A 20,806-nucleotide genomic window follows, 5' to 3' on the forward strand; every position below is an offset into this window, starting at 1 on the left:
GAGTCTCAAATTTTGGATCCCAAGAAAGAGACTAAGGAGGCAGCTCTGATTTCTGTTCTTATGCAGCAGTTGTGACCCTGATTTCTAATATAAACCAGCTGGTGACTCTCACAGAGAGCCCAGCCTCCCTGTGCTGTGCAATACACTAAACATAGTGAAAGTCATTGTTTTGCTGAATGTGCAGTCTGAAGTAGCAGCACACTGAAAAAAACTCAATACCCATTTATTAGATGAGAATTGAGATGCAGAGAAGTCAAGAAATTAAGTCAGTCACATAGGGGTTTGGTGGCAGACCTCAGGTAGAGCCTGTGGATTTCTGGAGAGCACCCCAGCCCTCTGTGGCTTGCTGCCACTGTAGCTTCAGGAGACAGACGTAATGTCTTTGAAGGAGACCACAGAGCAAAGCAGAGACTATTAGGGACTAAAAGCAGAAAATAATGGAAGCTTAAAAGACTCATACCTCCTTCTCCAGAGAAGCTGTTTTATACCAGAGGTGAGACCGAGGTTCACCAGACCATACTTTTAAATCTAAGTAGATGCCTCCGACTGATGGAACTGACCTTGTTCTCAAGGATGGGCTAAAAAACCGTGGTTGCATTGAGTCGCAATGAAGGAAGAACTTTTGCGCAGCTTTTGTGCTAAACGAGATCAGACATCACATCTGCATTAAAGAACCTGGCAAAAAACACCACAAAGCCTGGCTAATATCCAGCAGCCCATCAAGTGGGTGCTATTTCAACACAGGGAAAGCAATGGTCTGCAGGAGCTGTTACATGCAAAATCTTCTTATGGGCAACAAGAAACTCATCCTATGTGTAAAGTCACACAAAATTTATTGTTAGTATAATTCCAACCTAAGCAGTCTAATGAAAGGATTACTATTAGTCCAGATCACATTATTTCAGAAAAAGAAAGGAAATAAAAATAAAGATACAGTATAGAAAGTCTCAATAATAATATTATGGTTAAAATCATTATGGATGCACTATCTAGTACTTACCCCTTCTCCCGGTGTCACGCTTACCCTTTCACCTCCCTGTGGCTTCTGTCTGGTGGGGGGAGCACAGGGGATCATCTGCATCCAGAGTCTTGTGCCTGTGGGAGCACGATGTCGGTGTTCATGGTTCCTTCTTCTTTCTCCCCTTTTTCTGCTTCTGGAAATAGCTCTCACCTGGGGCTATTTTCACTTGTTTTCTAATAAAGTTTTGCACCTTGATTTTTCTTCACTCGTCTGCAACTATGTATTTGTATTTTATTTATCTTCGATACTTGTTCTTTCTTCTCCTTTTTACCCCTAAGTCTAATTTTGTCCAGGTCTTCATTTTTTTAACTGGCCATTTGCAAGTTGTTTATAGCCTCGGGGTCTCCCATGCCAGCTTGTGCCCCATCTCTTATCGTCCCAAGCCTCTACTCTACACTGCCACTGGTGTCTTCACTTCTCAAGGCTGCTGCTGTTCTAACAGGCCTTCATTTCTGTACACTGTAACATTATGTTAGAGCCATAAATACATCATGCTACACAGAGTAACAACTTATTATTAATATCTATTTAAAAACTGTGGTGACACCATACAAAGCAAAAGTGAAACAAATTAGCCATGGTCTCCTGTCATTAGAAAAATTATTGTTACAGCTAAATCAAGCAAAACCAAAGCTCCAGGAAGATCTGGGGAAGTTCAGACAAAGCACATGCAATAAGCCTCCGTCCTGAGGTCTTGTAAACTCAGGACAAAGCCTATGGACTGTTACTAGCAATAGCAACACAGTTGCAGCATTGTTACTAGTATTACTGGGCTACATGCTGTTTATTACCTTCCAGTTCTGGATTAATATTTATTACCTTCCAGTTCTGGATTAATATTTGTATGTTGCATACTGTATGTAGCAGCAGAGGTAAGTACTTCCACAAAGGGCATAGGAAGGAAGCAGGAATACTGGTGACTAGAAAACAGGCTATTGCACCTGAACTCCTCAGTTTTATGAGCTCAGTTCATAGTCCAAACACACTCAGCTTAGACACGCTGGGTGTGTATGCGGCAACCAAGGTCGCAAAAACCCAATATAACAATTACTGTGTGACAGCTGAATTGGAGGCCACGCTAGAATAGCACAATGATGACTCCTGATTTTACAGTTTATCTCAAGGAAGTGGTAGGAATATTAGCCACCTTCCAATAGACATTCTCTAAGTATAGAACAGGATAATCATTTGAGCTTTTGTCTAGTCATAGAATAGAAACTATTCAAAGCAGTGTCAGGTCATCTGTTTAAAGCATATATTCATGGCAGAAGAGAATGAGCATTTGGCTTTGAAAAAATAATTTTAATCAATTTTTTCATCAGTACGGTCCATCATGTTATTCAGAAATGGCTTCTTTCAGTAATGGCTTGCAAATCAATAGTAGATATAAACAAGGCAGAACAAAGGGCACCACATTCAACAAGCTGCCAATCATTGGAGCAAAAGACGGCAGAAATCAGTATTCCAAGATGGATACACAAATAAATCAGAAACCGGCAGATAATACACAAAGATGCCACCTTTTTACAGAAAGTCCAGAGTTCTGTCCTGTCCCAAGAATCACTGAAATATGCGTAAGCTTGTACGTGTTTTATATGAGAGATCAGTACGAGACGGAGTTTGGTCTGAAGTCTGTTTTTCACTAAACATTTTCAAACTCATCCCTCTTACAACTTTGCAGAGTTCTTGAAATAGAGAGAATGAGTTGCCAGGCTGCCAAAGATCTTTCCAGAGCCAGGAAAAAAGTAATTAAAACCTCCAGACTTTGTGTTATACCTCGAAGGATGAATACTTGAGATATACTGAATACCCACAATTCCTGTAAGGTTAGTGAGAAGTAGTATTACTCAGCACTTTTTAGGATTTGGCTTCCAACAGAAAGAGGAATAAAGAAAGTTTTTTCAAGCACACAGATCGTAATGAGTTTGTAGTAGTTATTCACATCAGGACAATCTTATTTAAATGTCGCTAGTAAGAACTTAGAATATGACTCATATTGTGTCTATCATAACTGTTAATTATTAATGAATAAATATGTCATTTGGGACCTAGCTAATATTTCCAGGCCATTGATGTGAATAGTTGTTTTCAACTGTGAGAGTGCCAGTTGCCAGGAATTCAACATCTTTAGGTATCTCATCATTATTAACCATACATTATGTTAATCTGAAAAATCTCATTACTCTCTTCTCAAAACTATGAGCTTTGTATCTGTTCAAAAAATGTGATTCTCATGGCATAGTTTGAGCCTGCAGATTATTTTTTAAAAAACATAACTGAATATGTAAAGATAAGGACAGAATATTTGTAACTACTGACCTACAATTTAAGATTGCTCAAGCTGGCCGGCTCGCTAAGCATGAGGTTTTACATCTTTTCCAGAAGAATTTATTATTTAAATGGGAATTCTGGATAAATACTGCAAACCATGTAATTGTCTAATTTCACTTTGAACCCTTCTAAATTACTGACTTCAAAAACCATGATGCTGCAGTAAAAGAGAAACTTGGCTCACAGAATGAACGCACTTGAATCAGTTTTGAATTTGCCACATTTTAATGTAGCTGTTCTGCTCTTACTGCCTCACAAGACAGAATTTCCCTTTTTATATTCTTAACACCATCTGTTAATAATGTTTATGACAGTGCTGCATAGGGGGTCAGCTGGGAATGAGGCCCCAAATGTGCCAACACTGCTCATAAAAGAAATATAAGCTAGTCTCTGCCTGGCGGATTCAACAGACAAAAAGCTGGAAGGAAGCAATAGGGGCAGAGAGAACAATGAGGTGGCAGCATACATCACAGCATTTTTATTTTTGTCTTCATTTGAATATTTCATCCTTTTCCTGAGGCTATGTTATAAAAGAACTGAGTAGACAACAAGACCAAGGTAACAAGGACACAGACCAAGCTACAGCAAGCAGCCTATCAAAACAAATCAAAGGAGATTTTGGAGTATAAACTTCAAGAAAGCAATTCAGTGGTACAGCCTTGACTTCAGTTTCTAGACGAGCCTCACTTCTTCCTTATATGGCCCATGTTCAGTCCTAGTACTACCTTAAGCGTCCCACTCCTACACACTCTGGGTGAGGGGGATGGCCTTGCTTATTCACTATCTACTCTCCGAGAGGCTAAAAATTCACTGAATTTGTGCTTTCAATGTATCTGTTAGCTAGAAAGCATTGCTGTTTTACAGATGGGAAACAAAGACAAAAATTGTCTGACTCAGGAAATCTGTGAACAAGTAAGTACATCTACAGCATTCTTTTTTTTTTTTAAATCCATAAACTTCGCTTCCTCGAGCGTACTTTACAATAGCTAATACACCTAATATTTCTGTCCTTATTTTGTAGGAAGAAATGTATGCACTACCCCATTTTTGTTAATAAAGCCTTCCAAATTATACATCTTCATTGGATCTATATTAACAATTATTTTGAGCACACTTCAGATGAATATGGACATAGAACACATACTCATTATCACAAAGCAGTCTCAGGCATCCTTCTGTTTAATGGGATTGGCAACACTAGTACAAACTAGTCTTTCTTACACTGTATCTCCCAAATCATTTAAGTACATTAATGCTTAGAAATGGAGGGAAAAATAAAACAGAGACAACAGTTGCAAGCCAGTACTGTATCCAGGATATCATTTATTTTTTTCAAAATTCAATCAGATGAGTGTAAGGTCCATTTGTATCCAGTTTTAAAACCTGCCTGTTTCCATATGTGCCATGCTTTACGAGAACACCTGCTTCCACGCATTTGGCATTGGCAGCCAGTTCTTTTTCACACAAACACACAAACTGAGAATAAAGTTCCAGTCCTTTTTCTTTTTCAATGTTTGCATGGTACTGCATCTTTCTTCCCTTCGGTTTACCGCCTAGGGTAGCTTGTGGTATGATTAGCACATCGCCTGGTAAATCGAGAACAGAAACGTACTCGCCGCTTTCATTTTCACTTAATTTAACATTCAACAGTGTATTGACTGCAAATAAAAATAAAATAAGAGTGTAACTGAAGTAAATTTAACAGGACCTACTATAACATCATAAACAAGATTCAACAAATATTGTGAAGAGTGACAAACTATTCAAGTAAAAGAAACTGCTTATTAACTAAAAGAAACATGGACAGTCAATAAATACTACTAACCAGCTATGATGTCTGAGTATTGTAAAGAATGTGAAGGATATTTATATTAATACAATATGTCTAAAGAGAGATTTCTGAGGGGAAGTGGTTGGCTGTTCTAGTTGGACACCCCCAAAGAAACCCAGGTTCCAGTTAGTGACCCTAACTTAATTGCCTGATACTCAAATAGGCAACATTTGCTCAACACTACATGTTGCAGGAGATAACACCATCTTCAGTGCACTTTGGAGAAGTTTCTGCCCTGACCATCTTTTCATTCTGGCTGTAGTAGTTTGCAGCAGGACCCAGCACTGATCTGGGCTGAAGTCACAGCTTGGCAATTTGGTCCCAAGCAGAGCTAGTGCCCTTCAGTGCTCCACTTCCAGACCAGCAGGTGCCAGATTCTCTTTTCGGAGAGGAAATGAGCAGGAAAGTCAGCGACACAATTTGGCCCATAAGAAAGAATATATAAACTTGCAAATAAAATCGATGCCTTTACTAACATTGTATTTTCCAACGTTTCTATAACAAATCAAATCATTCCCCCAAAACTTCCTCCAATGCTGTAAAAGCTGTAAGGATACTAGTTATGCCTCCAAAGCCATAAAAGTTTAACGTTGTTTGAAGCAAAAAGAGCTGAGTTGTGATTCAGGAACCAAACCCACTCATTTAAACAGTTTCAAAATATATTTAGGAAAAATGATTCTGTAAAAGACAGACACTTAAGGAGGATGGTTGTAGATGAATCTCATAATAGCAAACAGAAGTTTCTTTTTCTGGCTTGCTTCAGCTGCCACACAGCCAAAAAGGTCATTATTCTCAAGTAAAACTCTCATGAAACTCTCACAAGCACAAAATCAATTTTCATAGCATAGCTTGAAATACTCCCAAAGATTTCAACTTAGTTTAGCATTGCAGAAAGACTGTGCCTCCCTCCAAGACCAAGAGAGAATGCCCCAGGAACTGCTCTCAGCATTTTCAATAGCACCTGTGCTTGCGCACTGCCAGGTCTTTCTGCTGGTCCCAGCAAGGAGCCTGAAATAGACTATTGGTACATGACCTTTGCGAAACCACTAACAGTAGCAGAAAAGGAAAGGGAAAGGCACTTTTATCTGGAATACGTGGCATCACAGAATTTCCCAGATGATCCAGTGCTACTGATGGAGGAAAGCAAGGAGAAGAAATTAAATAAAAGTAAAAAAGAAACCTAAACAGAAACCTCAAGCCAAAACAACAGCGAGTGAAGACAGAAATCACTACCGTTTGACCTTAACCACAGCATCTTCTCTGATGTAAATGTTAAAGTGCATCTGGAGAAGGGGGAAAGAACGCCAGATATTGCTGTTATCAGTTCTGAACCAGAAAACTGCACCTGAAATGCCAACAGTTTATATAGTCTCACTGAAATGAGATGGGAAGGACACTACTTAGTTAGCCACCCAACTCCCTCTACTGGCTACAATTTTAAATATCCTGCACATACAGCAAGATCAGTGTTAAAATACTTCTCAAATCAAGCCATGAATTATTTGAAAAGTTTTCTCTAAATTTAGTTCTCTCCTGGACTGAACTTGTTGCCTGATACATGTAATGTGTCAAACAGCAAGTGCAGGGCTTTCTCTGTTGGCTAGAATGTTATCATCCTGGGAACTGACTTTCTAACAGGTTGACCATGAGCAGACGGACAGAGTGAGAGATATGGACAACTGCCACAGGAAACAAGACCGACCAAGCTGTTCTTTCAGCCAGGTGATTGACTTGGAATGATGCTATCTGATGGCTTTTTGACTGCTGCTTGTCCAAAAGGTTACTGTCTTCCCTGCCTCTACCGCGTTTCTTCTTTTTCAAACAATACAAGAATTTATAAGCATTATATCATACCAATTTTTGGAACAAGATCCTCATCAGCACCTTTGAAGAAGCATATGTAGATAACAAGCCCTCTCTGGACCTATGAAAGATTACAGAAAACTACGTCAATGTTTCTCATTGTCCACTATGCACACTCACATTAAAACTGCTACAAAAAATGACAAAACTACACAACAAAAAGGCTTCTGAGAGCAGTTTTAGTCATTTAGTATAGCTTCAGACATCAAGTTTACACACCACACTGTGGAAGCTTATGAGATATATACTGAATATCTGCACAAGGCTTCTATATACAATTAAGCCAATTTATGAGCTCCATGTGAAGCCAAATTTAGTTTGAATGTACAATGCACAGTATTAACATAGACAAGATGACAAGATTAATTAGTGTACTTAAATATAGCACAGGAAATAATTTAACCTTTTTTCCTATCAAACATACAGATAAAATAATTTTCAGTGTGAATTATGAGTTTATCTCCAAGTACGAAACATGACAAACACCACAGGACTTGTCAGTGAACTGAATTATGTTTCGATGTTAAAAGTAATCTAGTACAGGATAATTCTGAAAAAAAACCACAGAGTCTGTTAATTAAAGATTTAAATATGATGACCAACAACTATGAAGTTGTTCGAAATATTATTATTGGTTTGGGTGAAACCTTTTTGGTGACATGTGACCTTTCCCCTGATTTGTACAGAGTCAAGGATGCGCCACTTCTTTAGCATTCAGAGAGACCGCTTGTACGAACTGTCTATCTGATGGAAGAACTAGGTCTGTACTGAGGAGAAAGCGCAAGGCCAGTCTTGTGTAGCTTTTCTGCTCTCTTGGATAGTTCACAAGGAATGCACATGCAACAGCCTGTGCTTTATTAAGACAAAATAATAGGCTCTGCAGCCAATAGCAATTATGTCTCATGCACAAGTATACCTGAATGGTTTAATTTCTTCAGGATAAAAAACAAGGAGAGCATCTAAAAAACCTCACTACTGATTTGTCAAGAATGAGTATACTTGTATTTCTGTTAGAAGAAAAATAAATGTCAGCTTATGAAATACCACTTAAGAGATGCTAAGTAGATTGGGGCAGGAAGGAGACCTTAACATCATTATTAAAGGATAAGAAATTAGAATAGTTTCTGAAAAATACGTGTTGTTTTTTTTTCTTTCACCCCTTTTCTTTAAAAGATAGAGGTTTTCGGTGAAAAAACTTAGCAATATATGTGAGGTTTTACCCCATTATTCTTGTAGATATTAAACAAAATGCTCAAGGCAATGACTGAGAAGAGCTATGCCTTCTCAACTATTTTTCTAGTGACTAACTTCTGGAAGAAGAGAATGCTCTTTGTAGCCAAAGCGTCACATGCTGAGATCTTTCAAAAGCTTTAAATGCCTCCTTTCAAAACTCATTTTGACCACTGCAGAATATTATACAGGCTCCCAAATGACTGCCATATTTCATAAACACTGTAAGAAATTTGATGGCCTGAACCTCAAATGACAATTCAAACCATCTGTTGGAATAAGGGAGAGAAATACAGGCTGCCAAAAGTTGGATATCCTTATATGTTTAGCTAAATATTCATTCCAGAAACAGACCTGCATCAGGATTTTAATAAGAGAATAACCATGCACACATACCTATTAACAAAAACACTTGTGATAAAATAGGCCAAATGCATTTAGATTGTATACAGCTGACTACTGCATTAGAAACAAGTGACTCCGCTATATAATGCATATCACAGAAGATCATGCTAATTCTGAGACTTGTGACAGTATTTTTTGCACAGTCTCACATATAGAAGTAATAATATTCTGCAAGCAGCTCATTTAAAAAGATGAAAAGGTAAATAAAGTGAACTAAATAAAGTGACATCTGCAAGTACTTAAGGCCAGACAGCTAAAGATCTTTTCAGTGGTGCCCAGCTACAGGACAAGGGGCAACGGGCACAAACTGAAGCACAGGAAGTTCCGTCTGAACATGAGGAAGAACTTCTTCCCTCTAAGGGTGATGGAGCCCTGGAACAGGCTGCCCAGGGAGGTTGTGGAGTCTCCTTCTACGGAGATATGCAAGACCTGCCTGGACAAGGTCCTGTGCAGCCTGCTGTAGGTGACCCTGCTTTGGCAGGAGGGTTGGACTAGATGACCCACAGAGGTCCCTTCCAAACCTACCATTCTGTGATTCTGTGATTCTGCAAAAGATTAAGTAAAAAAATTATTTTTCCATCCTCTATCATGATTTGCATCAAATTTTTGAACACACTTTTTATCAAAAGATGAGACAGACAAATTTAGGGAAATCAGAGGGACAGGATGTTAAATGAAAAAAATTCACTTCAGAGGCAAGTTAAAGCTGCTAGAGGATGCTTCTGTTTATATTGCATGTTTATGACCTTCTAGAACACTTTTCAACCATGTTACGGTTTCAACTATAACTGAAAACTGTGGTTGAACACTGTCTTCAACAGATGTGCAATCATATTTCAGCCTCTTGTTGGGTCTTACTTTTTTGTTTAGTTCTCTTAATTGAACAGAAGATGTGAAATTGCATGCAATTTCAAGAGCTAAGGTCATAATGCACGTCAGTCCTCTGATACTACATCAGTGTTTCAGGTGGCCTAAGACTTGTGCTTGTTGCCACTGTGAGGAAGGGGAATGTGTAAACCTTTTGAACCAAAGCAAAAACATTGCTGTTGCTGAAGGTCCTCTGTAACCTACCAAAGTCTAGTTGACTGGTCTTCAGATCTATATTTAATGCAGGCAAAATCAAGCAAAATAACACAAATAAGAAGGTCATAAGCTCAACATGCTGATGTTCAAACTGCCACTGCAAGGAACTTACGTAGTGACAGGCAGGTGGTTGGGCAAGGAAACTGCTCTGTGTGGATTTACTGTTATCAGTGAAATGCCTACATAAATAAATCAACAAAGCAAGCTACTTTGCAACACTGACATTTATTATACAACTGTCCTCAGTAATCATCAGACCAGGCAACCTGCATCACGAAGTGCTGAAGTACCCAGCCCCCAAGGCCATACAGCCAGCCTTCGCAATGCTGCCTCCAAATACTGCTTTTTAGCTCTTTTGAGGGAAACAAAAATAACTAACCCCTTCTTCATCCTCCTTACTAAATACATGCATGTGAATTTTGCAGGATTTCATTAGCAAAACCCAAATATATTCTGCAAAATGTTATCTCAATTCTAGCTTTTTTTTTTCCCCAGGGAAATGTAATGCAACTGATAATGAAATCAGAGACATTGTAATCCTTAGGAAGCCGATCTGTGAAAATAACCTACATAAATTATTCTTCAACATTTCCGTTTCAAGTTCAGATCTGCTACCCCATGAGAAGATTTCTCCACATTTCTGGCATTCAGCTGTAGCAAAGAGAAGTTACATCACCCACCACAGGTCGCAGAACAAGACTGTGGCTGGTACTTTGCACTTCTTTTTGCTATCTTAACCAGAAAACAAATCAAGGGGAAGGAGATAATGGAAAGGCAGTTTTCATTGCATAAAGTGCAGGCACTTATACTTTTTAGATGAATATTCATTTTACATTTATTTTCTCCCATAGTTATGAAATACAACCAATCTCATCTTATCTGTCCCCTACCTTTAAAAGTGTAATTCCTTTTTTTACTCCAAAGTATTTTCCTGTATAGACAAGCCTTTTATGGATGCTATCTAACCAACATTTCTCCACAAACAGACATCCTATCCCCAGTAATCCTCAACAGGCCAGAAAAACTCAATCATGAAAACACAATGAAGGCAGTCGTTCATGTACAGACGTAAAGTACACCCCTAACCTTTTTCCAGATAAAGAACATCCGCTCTTAGGTTCCTAAAGTACCTACAGGGGTCTCTTCAAGCTCAGAAGCTATTCAAAGCCACCTACATAATGTGTTATTTATAGTACACTAGACGTTTCTCAAGGTGAAGACCTACTTTTAAGTTGTTATAGATCATCAGGAACACACTGGTTTATACAAATAATAATATTTTATGAGGTCTATGGTTTTTATTTTCGCATTGACATGCATCTATAGGGAGTAACACTACCCCACCAGAAAATGTCAGCAGCAAAGATTCCTTCCAACAACCTCTGAAGTAGTCTTACTCAAGAAACTACGAACTTCCTGTAGGTTTTTGCTGCATGGTGACTAGTTCTTGTTAAAACAGATTTCTCTTAAAAAGCCCCAGGTGCCCAGGAAAGATTCCTAAGTACCCATGACGAATATTAGTAAGGTTCATGTCTCAAGAATATCTGCTGCTGAGACCACCTAAATCTCTTGCAGATTCCTACTACTTTCCCAGTGATTTTGGTTAAGCCATTTAAAACTTCAAATAAGATATAAACAGCATAACCTCCTTCTAATAGAGTTAGTCATGATATCTCTAAACCATAACATCTGCCTCTTTTCGGACAGTTTAAAAGACAGCTAGCAAAATGACATTTCTGCTTTTATTTACCAGATCTACAATTACTTCTGAGATTACCAAGACAGAAATAGGCATTTCTCCTATAGTTAATTTATGCTGTGCTGAGCAACTTATACTACAATTAACCTTATACTGAGAGGCTAATAATGCAATACACACAGATGCACTTCAGCCAAATGCAGAATCCGTGAGATGACACATATTCCCTCTGAGTAAAATGTTCTGGTTTCCCAGACCACGCTGCAGAAACTAGTTCTTATGGATCCACCTGCCTCTTCCGAACAAGGAGAGAAATGTTTCAAGAACAACGTGAAAGTCAAACAGTGGAAACACCTAGGGACAGGCTTTTTTAAAAAAAAAAACTCTCTTCAGATTTGTTGAATGAACTCATAAGCCCTTTAAACACGCCAGAACTTTGACTTTTAAAAAGTTATGAGCCTGACTGTATTTAGCCCCTTAAGTTGTAGCAGTCTTTAAGCAGGACAAAAGACAAAGTGAAAAAAACCCAAGGGCTAAATAGCTGACACCTGCACAGATGAGTTATTCTAGTGCAGGTTACCCATAAACAGTGACAACCACAGTGGGACAGTGCATCCCAAAGGGCAGCCTTCGCGGCTCGCAGACCGACCTGGGCGGTATGCACAGCAGGTAGCCCAAAGAGCCTGCAGAGTCTTCTCCTGACAGAAGACTATGGGAGGAAAAGGGGGAAATTCCAATATTTCCCTCAAACTGTGTGGTGGTCTACATCCTAAACTTCATTTACGGTTAGTGGTCCGAGAAAACAAAAAAATCATCAGAACTCCTGCTGCCCCAGTCCCATTGCTCTGCCTGGCCTTTCCTCTCCAAGTGTCTGCCATCACACAGTGGATGAGGTGCACAGCTGAGCCCACCGCCACGTCTGCAGCACTCCTGTGAAGCAATATTTAAGCAAGGGCAGATAATGCCACAGAGAGAACCATAAAATTAGCAGGGAAGAAGGTGCTCTGTGGTGGAATAGCCGAGCCCCCAAAGGGCTGGCAGCCCAGGGAAGGGCCAGCGTCGGAGCACGGGGGGAAATGGCCACATGCTGAGCCCGGCCTCCTGCGCTGCTCACACCTTGCTGAGAGGACCCAGCACCACCCCTGGGGACGGGGAACAGCGGGGCAAGGAGAAGGCTCTAGAGTGGATACCAGGGACGGGTCAGGAGAGGTGTCTGAAGTGAAGCTCAGCCTGGTAAAGGAAGAGGGGTGTTTTCCTCAAACGTCTAAATATTTGGTGGTTTTCCTTGTTTTTTCGCCCACTACCCAAATCACTAATTGAATATTTATGTCAACCAGCAGCAAATTAACTTGAACTCCCCAAGTTAAGTCACGTCTGCTTTGCCTGTGAGGTAACCGGTAAGCGACTTCCCCGACTCTAACCCGACTCACTGGTCCTCCTACTCCTGCTGCCCCCGCTTCCCGCTCCCGGCCGGGGCCGAGCGGCGACTGGACGGGCGCCCGGGGCCAGCCCCCTGCCGAGCGGGGGGCCGGACGGCAGCCAGCCTGCGAGGGCAGGCACAGCCAGCGAGCCGCGCCGGGGCCTCTGGCGCAGGCATCACCGGCAGCCGCGCTCCTGCCCTGACCCCTCGGACCGGCGGGCGGACCACCGCCTCGGAGACCGCAGCCGCTCGCCCATCCACCCATTCTCTCTCCCCGCTGGCGCCTGCGCGCAGCGTTTTCCTGCCGCCCCCCGCCCGGCCGAGGGAAGAAGGGGCGATACCGGGGGGATGTTACCTCCGCCCACTCGGGCTCGGAGCCGCGCTCGGGCGGCTTCACCTGCAGCCGGGCGGACGCGCACTGCTGCAGCAGGGCCCGAGCCAGCGCCGGCCGCGCTGCTGCCATGCCGGCCCCGCGCGACCTAGAGGGCGGGGCGGGCGTGCGCCGTGCTGGCGCCGCTCACTGACGCCGGGCGACGCCTTCCCGCCGCCGCGGGCTGCCGGCTTCGGGGCTCGGCGCGGCTCGGCCGCCCGACGCTGGGGGCCCGCGGGCGGCTGGAGGGAGGAGCGGGCGGTTGGGGAACCGCGGGCGCGGCAGCCCGGGCCTGTCACCGGCGCCCAGGGCGAGTCTCGGGACGGGGTCTGCAGGGCGGCAGCGGCCTTGCCGTGCCGGTACCTGTGCTGCGGGGCGGGCACAGCGGGGCCCGGCAGCTGCCGGCCCCTGCCGGGGGGGGGGGGGGGCAGCGGGGGCACAGGCTTCGGCTCAGGACAACCAAAGCATGTCTGGGTTCGCCGGTGCCCCGCAGCTGGCAGGGTTTTGTTTCCTTTTATTGATGAGAAACTGAGAATCTGCTTGTCTTCTGGCAGGGAAACGTTACGTGCTCGGGGTAGCAACAGTATGCAGTGGAGTTTCTGCATGAAAAAGAGAATTACTAATCTCAGTATTGTTTGTCACTTGCTGCTTTAAAAAACAGGTGATGTTTGTGTTTCAGGTGACTGAGGTGAACTATCAAGCTGGAGCATTGCTCTGCAAGGCTACTGCTTTGGAGCAGGGGGAACAGAAAATAATGCAGTTAAAAGGGATCTGGATAGCTAAGGATCAAAATCATATCTGAAAAAAAAGTGCATAGTTCTGAAATGAGATTCCATTGCTAATGGGAAAAGTTGAAGTATTGCAACTGCCTCTGTTATTTGTCAGGCTTTTGGATGTACCCCGATACTCACTGAGCAGCCCTGAAAGGAGAAGAGCTGTGCCCTCCGCCCGTCCAGAGATTCTGACAGACGCAAGTTTTGAACAACACTGGCTTCAGCAAAGTCAGGGTAGAGTGATGCAGAACTCGGCACTTCTGTCTGAATTCATTTTAAGACTAAAGATTTTATTCTTACAGCCATGTTTAAAAAAAAAACAAACATAGCAGTGTAGGCAAGAAACCAAATTTTATTACCAGGCCTCAGTCATAGCATAAGATTACTGAAGATTACTATTGCACAGCAAGGGGCAATATGAACTCATGAACAGGCAGTGTGCACATAGGGATGTATTTGGCTTCTGTCTGTTATTTTAAAACGCCATTCTCTCTTGCATGAGTGTTCAGTGAGGCCGTTCTTCCCAAAGCAAACCTTTGTGGAAGAAGAGGAGATTGCACTAGGTGGTTAGTGCATAACCTAGCTGACTTTTGCTAGCTGTAGGGTATTGTTAAGTGTGAGCTGTTTTTATTTAAACTCAGCTAATTTTATTTAAAATACCTTCGGTTCATTTACTCTAAAGCTGTATCCCCAAACTCATTAAGAAGAGTTTAATGAGGTAGAAATCCATCTAAAATTAGGGGTTTTTCCATATATATTTGTGATATAAATAGGTTGTTAAGGAAAATGGATTATACTACAGTCTGAGCAAATTATGTAAGCGGATTATAAAGGGATATTAATATACAAAGATGCTGATTATTCTTTGTTGCAATACTATCATTTACACCAGGATTTGATGGAGAACATTTATTCATGTGCAAGTTTCAACAAAAATGCCTGTGAAACAGTGCATAGAAAAATTAGTATGACATCATTGTTTATTTATGGATTCTTGGTGCAATTATGTCATATTTTCCTTGGGAATTCAAATTCATTTTGTTGTAATGCATCTTGAATTTCTTGAATCTTATTGGCCCATAGGTTAAGGGCCTCTCTTTGTATGCCTAAGAATTATAGTGAATTTGTTGGTTAAATTTTAGACAAGAGTTTGGATTTGATTGTGGGTTCTATATAGAAAAGAACCTCCTGACATCTAAAGAACATATCCATGCATAAAATTTATTGATATTTTTATCAGTTGTTATATAAAGACATTTTTCTGCATGGTTTGGATTTGACAGCTGTCCCAGAATATTTCTTGTAACCTCTCTGCTTGTTGTCACTGGAGCAGAGAGTAGGTATTTGAAGAATGGTATCCAGAAGACATTTCTGGTTATTTTCACATCAATTCCATTTCAGCGGGGCAGATGGCAGTACGAACCATTCCTCACAAATGTCAGTGGACATGTGTTTTCCTCACCCTTTGTGTGAATGGTCATGCATATTTCATGTACGTTTAATGGAATGAATCCTTTTGTGAAGAGGGGGGTGGGTGCTGGGAACTCTGCTTCTGCAGGGACTTGGCTTTCTCCTGTTTTATCAGAGGATGAAATGCTAGAGGTCTTTTGGTACCAAAATGATCTCAAGTAGCCTTGAATTCTTTTTCTTTTTTGTTGTTAATATTGAGTTTGGTTTTGCATACCATTTGGCAGGGGCAGTGGTTGACTGGAACTTTGAAGGGACAAGATGCATCTGGGATGTTATTCCTTTGTCTACAGTGTCTGAAACCATGATCAAAAGTCTTTCAAGCAGCTATCATCACATCAACGGAGTGCCCCCAGGTAGTGTCATGTGTTTTGAAGAGAAATTATACAAAGCTGGAGTGGCACTTAAGACAGTAATGATACAAAACAGGTTGCTGGTAATGGTTATATCTTAATGGAACTACCTCTTGTGAGGCAGAAGTAGCTGAAAGGCTGCAGAGTGTCAAGGGAAGAATTAGATTTCGACATTTTATTTTCTCCATTGTTGAGTGTGGAACTCTCTTCCCACACATACAAAGATTAAAAAAAAAAAAAAAAAGGAAAGAAGAGAAGTAGCAGGGCACATATAAGGAAAGAAAGAGTACTTAGTTAAATCATGTAGTAACATTTAGTAAAGAATCACAGGTGGATGCCACTACGGCCATGAAGGGTGAGACAGAACTAATGGACTCTGCTGCGCTAGCTGGTAGAGGTTGCTGTTAGAACATCTTTCATCATCAGAGATGGCCTGGAAGGTGGTATTTGCAACAATGAATTGCAAATTTCCATCACGAGATAAAGAAAATTCCACAAAATACTTTGTAAGCTGGGATTAATGTTTAAATAAAGTACACTTTTTAATTTGACCATGCTGAAAAAACAGTTCCCCAAAGAAAGAAAGATATTGCATATCTTTAGTCGAAGATGTTAAAACTGCCACAAGACAGCTCAGAATAAGTGTTTTGTTTTTTGAAATGATGTTTACAATCTTACGTCCTAAACTGAGTCAAGTCCTTTGCTTTCTGTTGGACAGTGATCCCTTTTTCTTTTCTTTTGCTCCCAGTTTACTTATTTTGCTTCTGTTTTTGAGCTACTTAGCCTACTCATACCATCTGTGATGAGCTATCTGGCTCTTTATATTTGGTGATTTTTTTTTTTGTTTTGTTTGTAGCCTGTTTCTCACTCTAGTTCAAGACCCACTTAAGCTTTTTTCTTTCTACAGTCTCAGAATTGCTAGCTGAAATGCCAATTAGCTGGAAGAGAGACGATATTGCTGAACAGCAATGTGGGTGTAGAGAGGATTAGGTGGTGGTGTTAGAATCTTTTTATTGTCTAAGTAGCAGACGCATTATGACAACTATTTAGTACTGACTTCTCTATTACTCAAAGCACTCTCCAGACACTAAGGTCAGCAGTATGTCTGTCTGCCTCCCAACCATGCTTCTCCTTCCTCCGGAGGCATTTACATCAGGAAAGCAGAAAGAAGGCATGAAGAATTTCCCTAGTACAAGTCAAACAGCAGAAACAAGATGGAATTGCAGTCCTGTCACTCGAAGACCACAAGTATTGCACAATGCCAGTGTAAAGCTGCCAGAAGTAGCTCTTCCAGAGAAGACATGTGGTGAAGACTATTATCAGCTTTGCCTTCCAAACAGACCCCCAGATCTGTTTAGCCTCCAAAAGAAGCACTGCAGGCTTCTAAGGGAAGGTGACTGAGAGGAAGAGATGGCACTGTGATTTTTATCTTTCTGATTTGCACCATAGCTCTGAGGAAGGTCATGACTTCTTCAGCCCCAGGTCTTGTAGCTTCAGAGTTGACATACCTCTTTAGCTCTTCCAGCAGAGTCCCTTTACTGTCCCTACAAATGTCAGAATTGTTTCCATTGAAGGCTGGTGTTGCTGTTGTGGAAGAGCAATCCCATGACTTTAGCAGTTGATTTTATGCGTGTTTAAAGTATGCAGCAAAAATAAAATACACTGTTAAAGATAGATCAGTGCGGTTTTTTTTAGTCCTTTGCACAATTACAAAACAGATACTGAAATTGTTAATTTAGAGTAATCAAAAGTTAATTAAATTTCTGAACAAAATAACAGATTCGGTGTGAAGGCTGTGTCAGGTACAATTACAACTTTTCCAAGTGAGAAGAAGAAATTTGGCTCTGTTGGAAAAAAAGGTAGCCAGATAAAGGCACACAATCTGCTTGCTTACTGTGATTGCCTAAAGGAAATAAGAAGGCTGTTGTTAATCACAGTTTCTTTCTGTCCAGGTGTCAGGCATGTTCAGTTGCCTGTGACATTTTAACTACTGTATCTTTTCCCTGCTTGGGTGTCTCCCATACCAAACTTCTGTCTGCATGATTGGCAGACATGAATGTTTTAAGGACTTTCGTATCCTGCTCCAATGAAATCAACAGAGCAGTGGGAGTAGCCTACCTACAGTATGTACCATAGGGTCTAAGTGTAACACCTCATACTGGTTTGAAGCGGTACAATTTTTTTCATAGAACTAGGAAGCTACAGTCCTGAACCTTTCTTGTGCAGAGCCAACCTTGAGGTTTCAGCACAATGCTAAATTCTGGAACTCAGAGGGAGGTTGCACAGAGCCACCAAACTGAGTCTGTGAGGAGTCCCTCAAAGGTCAGCAGCTTTCTGCTCTCACTTAGGACTAGTCCTGCCAGATCCAGGCTGATCCCCGCAGGCGTATCCAAGTGTCTTTGTACTTGCTTCCCTGGTCTGCTGAGTTTGGGATCTGGGTTCTACACAGCAGGGAGCATGGAAGCAGCTTGGATGTAGGAGAGTAACTGAAGCAGTGATGGGGGAAAAAGCACCCACCTTGCTATAAAAGACTAACGTTATGGTCAGAGGGCCCGGAGCAAACAGGGAGGAGCAGGAATGCTGAATGACAGCCTGCCGCTGTACAGGCTGTTTTTTTCATTTTCAATGAGAAAGTTTGATGGTAATGTGAGGATGTTGCTATAGACAAAAATGCATCAATAACTTCTAGGAGCTGGAATCTGGGATTCCATGCTTTCAATACATGCCATATGTAAAATTATTAGAGTATTGGCATAAAGCCTCATGTTATTAAAAATGTACATGGACTGAGACGTGACTCTTTCTGCTCCTTTCACAAACAGTATGAGAGTTCATTTATTATTCTCTATATACCTGGAGGACTTCTTGTTTCCAGTTACTGTTGAGTGTATAGGCATAATCAGGCTGCATGTCATTATTTTGCATTTATATGGATGACTTTCAAAATAAAACTCTTACCACAGCTTCAGGCCAAAAGCTTTCTCCTTGAGCCACAGCTCCTATCGTTTTTTTTCCCTTCAGGTATACTGATCCTTAGCTAGTCAGGCAAGCATGCACACAAATGATAGGTCACTAGGAAATTCTCTGAATAGCAAACCTCTGAAGTCATCCAGTGCTGTTTGCCATGCATCATGATAAAACTGGATAAGTTTGAGGAGGCACTAATTGTATGCTTGCTCTTTCATTTATCGGTTGTTGGAGCTGTTGTTCCCAGAACATGGCAACCTCTTTCACAGCATAGTCCAACAGGATTGCCAGAGCTCAATGAGCCAAGCAGGGCTGATGGCTTTTGGCATTTTACTCCCTTCGATGTAAGAACATTGCATTACAACACACAAGGTATCTCGCTTTGCCATAGCACAGCATCGTATACAGACACAGTGATGTTGATCTATGGGCTTTTCTTAAAATTGTATTTTGGGAACTCTTTCAAATGGCAAATGTAGGACTTTCATTTACCATCAGCCTTTAGTTTTTGATGGTACATAATCCCTTCATAATTTTAACCAACATAAATAGAAGGTGATCTTGTTTCTCCTCAGGTTTTGTGGGAAAAAAGCAGATGTTTAATGCATTAAGCTAAATAATAGAAGATTGTAAATTCTAATGAATATTCATGGAGTCAAATAAGATAATAGACCACGTGTCAAGAAATAATGTGGCTTCCTGCTATGACTTCCAGCATGGCTTAACGTGTTTCAAAGAGCTTCCAGTGTCAAGAATTGTTTTTTAATATTTAATTTTCACACTTTCTTTAAGCACGGATTTTTTTAATGCATGTTTCTGAACTCATTTGGGATGATATTATTACTTTATTATTTGATACCTCAGAAGCACTGCAATGATGAAAAGGAGATTTTTCACGTAATCTTTGACTGTCTTTTTTTCAAGCTGCCAAGGGGTCACAGTTTCTTTCTTTTACAATAGATGCTAAATAGCTGCTACAGAGTGGAAGTAAAACACTTTATCTTCAATATTTGATGTTCTAACAGAATAGAAGAAGGGTATTTGGTATAACTTTTTCTTAAAGAGGCTTTTATTTCATAGATAATTCTTGGAACTGCTGGAGGCTTACATTTTTATGAACAACTAGGTAAAACAATTACTCTGTAACTTGTGATATTTTAATATTAATTACAGATATTTAATCTTTCCCTGGATACTCTGTTGCCCAGAGAAGAAAAAATAACTGTCTTATAGTGACAGTCTGGGTGAGGGCCACAGCCAGATTAAAAAAAAAAAAAAAAAAAAAAAAAATCTTCATTTTGGTGCCCACAAATTAATTCCAGCAGAAATACGAGGTGTTTTAGCTCCTGTTGTAGAAAACACAGAACTAACTAATGCACTCTGAAGCTTAGAGAATGACTCTGTTCACCTTCAGGTGAATGTCTAGGCTACATCTATACTAGGAAGTTAATCAATTGCAGGAAATATTCTTGGCCACTGCAACTCATTTTACTTTTAACAGTTCCTGACATACTTTAGGTCAGGGCTCACTCATTAATGAAAAAAAATCTGGTCCTGGTTCAGCAGTTAAGATGGGCCAGAGCCCATTCTCAAGAGGAAGGTTGCACGACATCACCCTGCTTTGCAAACCTCCTTTCTCTAACGACTCTCAGAAGTCCTAAATTTGAGCTAATAAGCCAAGTGCCGAATTCAACAATAACTTAGTGTCAAAAATATTGTGTATTTTCTATCAATAGTCTCTCTATTTCCTGTAATACTGACATTTCCTCATGTCTAAGTTTGATTAAATTAGTATTTTAAAAGGCACAGTGCAGTCCTTTAGTGGCAGTAATTAGAAGAATGCAAATTACATTTAGTCCTGCGATAGAGTTGGGTTTTAGACTTTAGTTTCAAGATCCACAGGCCTAGAGCTTTCATGAAGAATTCACTAGAAAACTACCTTCCTCTGAACCAATTACAGTAAGAAACCTAGCTACTTTGCTGTGGGGAGCCA

At 40.9% G+C, this 20,806-nt stretch overlaps 1 protein-coding gene and 1 long non-coding RNA gene across 5 annotated transcripts; one reads left to right on the forward strand and one right to left on the reverse strand.

Annotated features, from left to right (window-relative positions):
* Positions 1-2,268: 2,268 nt before the first annotated feature.
* DTD2 (D-aminoacyl-tRNA deacylase 2) lies at positions 2,269-13,361 on the reverse strand. 2 transcript variants are annotated; one of them, XM_075425876.1, is made up of 3 exons: positions 13,239-13,361; positions 7,038-7,107; positions 2,269-4,938 (listed from the first exon to the last, which is right to left on the reverse strand). In XM_075425876.1, the coding sequence occupies exons 1-3, from the start codon at positions 13,344-13,346 to the stop codon at positions 4,685-4,687; spliced, it is 432 nt and encodes a 143-aa protein (XP_075281991.1). In that variant the 5' UTR covers positions 13,347-13,361; the 3' UTR covers positions 2,269-4,684. The 2 variants fall into 2 exon arrangements, with proteins under 2 accessions (XP_075281991.1, XP_075281990.1); XM_075425875.1 differs by having other exon boundaries at positions 2,270-5,010.
* Positions 13,362-13,438: 77 nt separating this feature from the next.
* LOC142361926 (uncharacterized) lies at positions 13,439-17,517 on the forward strand. Of its 3 annotated transcripts, none has more exons than XR_012764525.1 (4): positions 13,439-13,612; positions 14,139-14,260; positions 15,721-15,849; positions 16,921-17,517. It is a non-coding gene; the product is annotated as an uncharacterized LOC142361926 (long non-coding RNA). The 3 variants fall into 3 exon arrangements; XR_012764524.1 differs by having other exon boundaries at positions 13,439-13,563; XR_012764526.1 differs by lacking the exon at positions 13,439-13,612 and adding an exon at positions 13,732-13,914.
* The last annotated feature ends 3,289 nt before the right edge of the window (positions 17,518-20,806 follow it).

Source organism: Opisthocomus hoazin, chromosome 7 (assembly GCF_030867145.1).
Source record: "Opisthocomus hoazin isolate bOpiHoa1 chromosome 7, bOpiHoa1.hap1, whole genome shotgun sequence".
Classification (NCBI taxonomy): Eukaryota; Metazoa; Chordata; class Aves; order Opisthocomiformes; family Opisthocomidae; genus Opisthocomus; species Opisthocomus hoazin.